Raw genomic sequence first — 8,251 nt, forward strand, 5'->3', positions numbered from 1 at the left:
TAAACGCAAAAGTGAGTCGAATCTGTCAACTGACAGAAACAAATGATGCTGCCACGAAACTTACATCATAACTACCTCCAAATTATCAAATGATCTTATATACTCCCTCTGTCCCTTAAAAATTGTCTCATATCTCAAGTTACAAAGATGTAGGGACTAGGGAGTAGTTCAAAACAGTTTGATTCAGCGGCCATCAATCTTTTGTCGTACGGAGTACCAAAATTTATTGGTACGTATTACGTAGGTATGAACGCGGTATTCTGTATATTTTGACCTACGATAATAGGTCACATTATCTTTTTAAGTAAGCTTCTCTTTTGAGGAAGCAATTCTTTAAATTTTAATTGATAAATTTAGTTTTTCTAATCTTGTACGAATTGCCATCTATACTCCCAGAAGGCCAGAAGTCACGGTTCGAGTGAGTACTTCCCCTCAACAAAATCCATCTTATTTTCGGGTATGCTCATTTGTTCAATCCTGCTTATTATAAATCATCAAAACAAGCAAGACTGATCAATGAGCATGCAACACCGTTGAATACAACTAACACGGATCAAATACTACCAAATGCAGCTATTGCTTAACAGGATTACTTAAAATCAATACATTTGTTAACCGAAAAAAAAAAAAAAAAAAAAAAAAAAAAAAAAAAAAAAAAAGGAAAAAAAAATATATATATTTACTACCTCCGTAACTTTTTAGTTGCAATAAATGAATTTTTTGTTTCTCATATAAATAATGAGTATCCCTTTGTTGCAAAAAGAGACGGAGATAGTACAAGATTACCACGGAGATATAAAAAATTTACCGATAATAGAAAGAGGAAACTAGAAAGCAAATGTCATGAAATTTCTAATGTACTCCTGTCCTACAGGGGCTACAGCCCTACGTAAATACAAGGTGCTGAAATTATTTGATGGTTAGGCATCGGACAAGAACTTTTAAGAAATAATTAGAAGAGTTACAGTCAACACAACACTAATGAGATATGACATAGGTTATTTAACAAAGAAGGAACACAGCACAAACAAACAAAAAAGAATCCAAAATCGACATGATTTCACCAACTAAAACTACATCATAACTTATTTTGACTTATTTCATACAGATAATAGACAAATGAAATAAATCTAAATAGACTAAAGTTTCAAAAAAAATATGTAGAAGTATATGTTAACAAATTTACACTAAGAAAAAAAATTAGAGAAGTGAAGTCTGAAGATAACACGACCTTAATGCATATGTTAAATGTTTTAAACATGGATCAAATTAACAGAAATAGGCTAGGTAAAAAAAAATAAAAAAAAAAAAAAAAAAAAAAAAAAAAGAGCCAAAAAAATTAGTCAGATTATTGACCTTTCAAGAGTTGGCTATTTAAGAAATTGCAAGTTAAATTCAATTAGCATCATACATTGTTTTTTTTCCCAGATTTGATATCAAATCTTTAATCACCTCCCCTATTTAACGGAAAATTAGTTGATAGTACATATACACAAAAGCATTTTTCTGCAACAATGATCGAAATAACAGAAATGAGCTGAGAGCTCAGAATATCACCCCGAGATGAGTCCAATAAGCATCATACATTACTTTGCTTGTAATGCTTGGTATCCAGCACTTGTTTACCACACATAGCACATACACCTAGAAAAGCACAATGCATTTTAGAAAAATCATCGTGATAATAAACCATAATCGTTGCTAGAAAGAAAGTCTTAGACATAGAGTGAATTTTTATTTTTTTTCTTGTAGATAAACAAAGTCAGAACAAAACTGCGGAATACCTTTACTATAAGCACAAGTATGACAATACTTGCCATTCTGGTGTACTTGCTGCTTGCATATGATGCATTTAGTGTTTCCATAAGGAGTCCATTTGCAAAGTAATCAAGTAGACATAATTGTGAGAAATACATTACTGCACAGAAACAATCAAGGGAATATGGAAGAGAGGACAAACCAGACCACTATAAACAATCTACCAGCATACACGAGCAAGCATACAACTATGTAAGCAGTAAATCACAGCTTACTGCAATGTATATATTTTGTGATTCTGTGAATGTCACATGTATATCAAGCTATCAGCATGCATGTATGTCCATCAACAACATTACAGCTCCCACCTTAGGGAAGTTTTTAAGGACGTCAAGTATACATAACTTATAACTTTACTACTATGTAGTTAAAATGTCATTTCAATTAGACCCTTGATCCAATGCTATTTGTTACCCCTATATTGAGGGGTATATATTACCCCCTTACAATTCAATCTCCAATTTAAGCAATTCAAAACATCAAATTTTTCCTCGCTTTACTTTTCCTCCTCTATTACTAGCTATACAGGCAGGCAGGCATGCCCTTAAATGACTTTGTAAGGGAATACAGGAGCAAAAATCTTGCAAGAGTACATGAAACCAGCAGGATTTAAAGTAATTCAATAGTCCTAGTGAAAGAAAGCACAGCTAATGATGGCATTTCAATGCTACAGACTTCCGGAGCAATCATTGCTTCCACCTGAAACAAAACCCCTGTCTTTTCACTCCTTCAACCCAATAAGCTTTTACCAGAACCAGATCCACATCTAAATAACCTGACAAAGAAAACTCTACAACTAGGGGTAATATGGTATGTTCTAAGGTAGTCCATCCCACCGATCATTCCCTATGGGATATACGCACAGCAGGTTTTAAAACTTTGCTATCTGCAAAAAATGCTAATTCCTCAACAATTATCAACCCAATTTCCAGTCAAACAAAATACCAATCATGTTGCAAGTAGAGGACACTGCAAGGCTATCTAAATTTACTAAAAATACCAGCTGCTTGAAAATATTGCAAGGGATCAACCCAAGCCTGGTATCCGTTTCACTTAGGCAAGAAGGCCCAAGAATACTAACAATTGATGAGAGGGGAGTTGTTAAGAAATCAGTTTTGGGGAGAGGGTAAAGTAGTAATTCAGGAATAAGTTAGTTACTGAGTTTGTTATTTTGATCCTTTTGCTAGCTGCTTCTACAGTGTTGGCTAGCTTCATTTTTGGGTATTAATAGGAGTTTGGGGTCAAGGGGAAGGCATCAAAGAAATTAATTGAGAAGTTTGTTTTGGGAGAGCACCTTCCTCTCAAATGAAGGCCCTGTATTATTGAATACTCTGTTTGACAATACAATCTATCCCTTGGCTGCCATTTTCTCTCTTTCTAGCTTGTAATCTTACTGTTTTCATACTAATCTCTAGCAAATATATAGGGTTTTGTGCTTAAAGGTAAACCCTACCACTTATCATGCCACAAGGAAAACACGCCCCACTTCTTCCCCCACTGAGTGCACCACACTTAAGAGAGAGAGAGAGAGAGGGGAAAAAAAAGGTTTGGAAACATAGCCAATCCTTCATAGCTTTGCACCAAAACTTTGAGAGTATATATAGTAGGGAGTCCACAGTCGAGCTATAAATAAGTCGCAAATACCAGTATATCACACTGCTAAGAAGTGTAAAAGATATAACAATTTCCAGCACAGAAGCTGCAATCTAGCAATCTCCAAAACCACTAAACAGCACTCTGTGTGTGTGTGTGTGTGTGTGTATAATGGTGTCTGATTATTAAGTCCATTTTTAAGCATTCCACAATAGATGTATATTAGATCTCAAAGCCAAAACAGATTTTTCTTGGTGAAGCAAATGTCACCTAAACTATAATGAAGACTGAGACTTATTACAAATAACAAAACAAAGAAACAACGAGAGAGAACAAAAGAGGACTTGAAAGGACAGCCAACAAGTTCTTACTTCATTACACTAGACTTTTGTATAGCTAATATAACAGGTGCAACTCAGCTTATGAGTTATTACATTGTTCCCTTGCAACTAATCTACAGGTTGGACATAGTTTAACTTATGTCCATTCCCAATGGAGCCTATATATTCCTAACTTTTTACTTACGGTTTGTGCAAGTCTAAATCATGATAGCAGTATAGCACTCTTTAGTACTTGTGCTTTTCTCCAATAGTGAAGAGGTGATCAGGTTTTATACAAAGGAACTTCAAGTAATGGCAAAGGGATATCTCAAAAAAGGGGGTCAGGCCGATCAGCTACAAAAACCAAGATTTTATCTCATGTATTCGCCAACCACAACCCACTCTTTCTAATTCTTTATGTCCAACAATGGAAAGAGATTCCCATATCATGCTAAGAATATCTAGGAATTCCACGGGTGAAAAACTTTGATGAGAGATCAAAGGGATTGTCTAAATCTTAATGCTCAATGTGAAGCATATAATTGAAGCAAAAAGGATGGAAAGAGAGAGGAAGTAATTTGGGGTGGGACTTCAGTCCTTTAGATGATACTCACTCTTTCCCTTTAGGACTAAGTCCTTTAGATAATACTAACTCTTTCCCTTTTTGTTCAAAAAGGTAAACGAGTCCATCAACCATTGCTCACATGTCATACAGAAAGGTGAGTTCTTTTTAAACATTATTGTTAAAACATCTTATGTTGAAGAAGAGAACTAATTCAGCAGTAATTTTAAACTTTTAAAAAAAATATTACATAAAAATTGTCTTCCTAAGTAGGTTGTGACGTTGCGTGCAGACAACCCCATTTACAGAGTAACCCTACAATGGAGAGAGCCTCTTTAGTCTTTAGATGTGTACGTATATAATTAAAGTTGATGTTGAACACTTTTTGCCTAAAAACAAAATCTATCGATCTAATAGAGTGATGCTAACACCAAAATGGTACTTTAACATATAATTCCCCTACACATTACCAGGCGATAATGCGATACAATATGTTCAAGTAAGTGTCTCATTCTAAAAATAATTAGAGCTTATCCGAGTTCTTAGACATCAAGTGGCAAAACAACCTATATGAGCGGCAATAAACAGATTCATCAACAAATATGATACTACGATTTCAGCCCCCGATTATAAGGTAACCAATCAAATAATCACAGACACCAAATGCTTCCATATAACCGACAAAGACGAATTCTTCAACATAATATGACTACTAAGATCTCAGCCCTCAATTATAAATTAACCAAACAAACACCCCCTCTTAAGCACCAATTTCATCTTTAATCAATCAATTCAATATAGTAAGGAGATTATTAGCTCAATTCAGTACCTACAACCAACCCATCAACAATACGGATTAATTTTAAAAACCCCAATTAATTCAAATTCCTATAAAAAAAAAAAAAATAAAAAAAAAAAAAAAAATAAAAAAAAAACCATAACTGTAGCACTTAATTCATCAACATACCATATTTTTTCTAAGAAATCACAAATATTTAGAAATTTTTTTTAAAAAAAAAATACCTGGTTTTCTTGGAGAGGAGCTTGTTTTCATTGATCTTGCGGCCACCGCTTTCGTTGGTGTTGCTGGCGCCTGCTTTCCATTTATCTGGAACTATCACCTTCGCTAACTTCTTTTCACCTGCAAATTGAAAATAAAAAACCCACCAATTATTCACAACTTTAAACCACAAATATTTAAGAAACTGATCAACAAACAGTGCAATTTGAATAAGCATAAAGCTCTGTTCTTTATTTTTAATCAAAGATCTAACAGTATAATTATATCTAAAGGAGGAAGAGAAAGAATTAATTACACTTTTCGCACACCATTGTTTATTGGAATTATAAATTTGGTTTGTATTTGTTGTTGTAGTTGTTAAGTGCTTTGCTTGTTTCTCTCGTTTATGCTCGAAATTGAAATTAGACGGAGCCCTAGATTTTTAAATAAGGAGTTTTTCTTTACTCGATTAGTCGGTTGGGACTTGGGGGAATAGGGAGAGAGAAAATTTGGGTAGATACATATCACTAATACTACCTCCGGTAAATATTAGGTGCAATTTTAGAATATTTTATATCTCATAAATAATAGCCTAAAATTACACATAATATTTAATAGACGTAGTATATAAAACCGATCTTACAGTCAGGTCACGAGATAGATGATAAATAAGATGCTAAATAATTGAATTAGGTTAGATTTTTGAACAAGTGGGGCTTACTCACCGGACTTTAATGCCGGAAAGTTGAAATAGATAGTGCTACTTTAAGTTTTTAAATTTAGAGGGTAAGTTTTTTTATGAAAAATTTTTAGCGAGTATTTGTTCACAAATACCCTTAATATGCGTGTAGTTCCCGATAAATTTTCCTATTTATAAGGATATTTTACTCACAAATGCAATTAGTAAAAACAATATTTAAGAAACAACATTTTAGTTTCTCAAAAAAGGACAAATTGTTTTATATTTCACAAATAATAGCCCAAAATTGCACATAATATTTAACGAAGTTAGTATATAAAACCGGTCTTACACCCAGGTCACGAGATAGCAGATTGGCTATAAAAAGATGCTAAATAATTGAATTTGGATGGATTTTTGAGCAAGTGAGGCCCACTCACCGGAGTTTGTTACCGGAAAGTTGAAATTAGTAGTGCTAATCTAAGTTTTTAAATTATGCTTATAATTCCTGACAATTTTTCCTATTTATAAGGATATTTCACTCACAAATGCAATTTGTAAAAACAATATTTAAGAAACAACATTGTAGTTTCTCAAAAAAGGACAAATTGTGAGAGTATCGCCATCAAAAGTGTTATTTATGTTATTTTACGCAAGAACTTGTTACAAAATTATAAAGATTAGGATAATGATAGCTACAATATGTTTTCACGAGGAATACATTGATTATACACATTCATAAAACCTACTATAAATGGTAAGACCAACCTAAATAGGAAAAGCAATTCAAATTTCAAATTACAATCCAACAACGTTTTTGGTGAGTGCTAGTGTGCCACCATAAACCTTGCAACAATTGAATGATGAGACCAACCTGAATAGGAAAAATAATTCAAATTGTACAAGAGAAGGATAACACTGGCAAGACACAATAGTACATGAGTACATCATCTTCTACCATGATGAAACCAACTCCATTCCAACCAATTCATACTTCTGCAGTTCCGCCAGTCATCATTCTATTTGTTCCAATAAGACTAACAGCTTCTTTGGTAGCCGACTAGCCGGTTATAAATTGTAGTAATGGAAAAATATAGGGTAAATTAGGAAGAAAACCAACATTTTTTCCATTGCAATGCAATTAAAGGTAAGCTAACATTACTGTGAGAATGACTCTTTATTTTCCTCGCAAATTTACATATAGATTCATTCTCGTTACCATCTTTTGTGGCCACCATTAAACGGATCATAAGTGGTTATTTGGATAGTTTTCTTTGTTTCACTCACCCATTCTTTATTTGGATACTAATAAGTACAGCACCTTACAAAAAAACCAATCCACTCTAGCCATTAAATCATTAAAACTTGCCACAACAGAGAAAAAAAAAAAAAAAAAAAAAAAAAAAAAAAAAAAAAAAAAGTAGGGTATGATAATCCTTGGTAGTATACTGGTATCAAGCCATAGAAAGCTTCATTTCTCTTCTTCCAATTTCCTTCTCATAGTATGAATAGTCTTCTTGTTTGTGTCCCAACAACACAATAAATAGCACATCCCCTGGTGATGCATATATAAATGTGCACATATAGAATACATGACACTAATTTCATTCAACTACTTAAAACCTCACTCTGATTCATAATGTTATAGCACTTAAACTGTAAATCTTCACCAATGTATAAAAATGATAGTCATGCCTTGAGCGTAATCTCATAAGATCATCCAAATGTGTAAATTCAGTGTATTTGTTTAATCTAAGACATTAATGTTCACTTATGTGCTTCGCAGCCATGAAAAAGAATATGGGTAAAACATTTTTTTAAAAAAAGGATTATGCAAAGTTTAAAAAAAATTGGAGCTTTTAGTTCTTATTTGCTGCCCATAAAATTAATTTTACTATGATAATTTAGAAGGTTTGAGCTGTAATATAACTTACTAAGCACTGGCTACGGTAGCTATAACACCTTCAGAGTCACCCATCTGTACAAATGCTTTGTTTGGAACCCACATCTTCAAGGAGATAAATAAGCACACAATGGTAGAACCGCAGACTCCATGCAATGCAGAAAGCTTGACTTAAGTAGAGGCGGCTCCCTGACCAGCTGCCAATCATGCCCATCACAATCAAGTTGGGTTCAAACTTATTGCTAATTTGCATGCAACTTAGGTCAGCGGGAAGTTCACAATAAGACACTTGTCTGGTTAGTCAGTGACTGTTTAGTTAAGCCAGTTCAACCAAAGTCAACAATCACTGACCAAGCAATGTAATACTAGTATTATG

The 8,251-nt window shown here is 33.6% G+C and overlaps 1 protein-coding gene across 1 annotated transcript; it reads right to left on the minus strand.

Annotated features, from left to right (window-relative positions):
* Positions 1-1,373: 1,373 nt before the first annotated feature.
* On the minus strand, positions 1,374-5,764 carry LOC145577528 (uncharacterized). Its single transcript, XM_081635013.1, has 4 exons — positions 5,610-5,764; positions 5,317-5,434; positions 1,785-1,876; positions 1,374-1,644 (listed from the first exon to the last, which is right to left on the minus strand). Exons 1-4 carry the CDS (start codon positions 5,623-5,625, stop codon positions 1,580-1,582), a joined length of 291 nt encoding a protein of 96 aa, XP_081491139.1. The 5' UTR covers positions 5,626-5,764; the 3' UTR covers positions 1,374-1,579.
* Positions 5,765-8,251: the final 2,487 nt, after the last annotated feature.

Source organism: Chenopodium album, chromosome 14 (genome assembly GCF_948465745.1).
Source record: "Chenopodium album chromosome 14, dcCheAlbu1.1, whole genome shotgun sequence".
NCBI lineage: Eukaryota > Viridiplantae > Streptophyta > Magnoliopsida > Caryophyllales > Amaranthaceae > Chenopodium > Chenopodium album.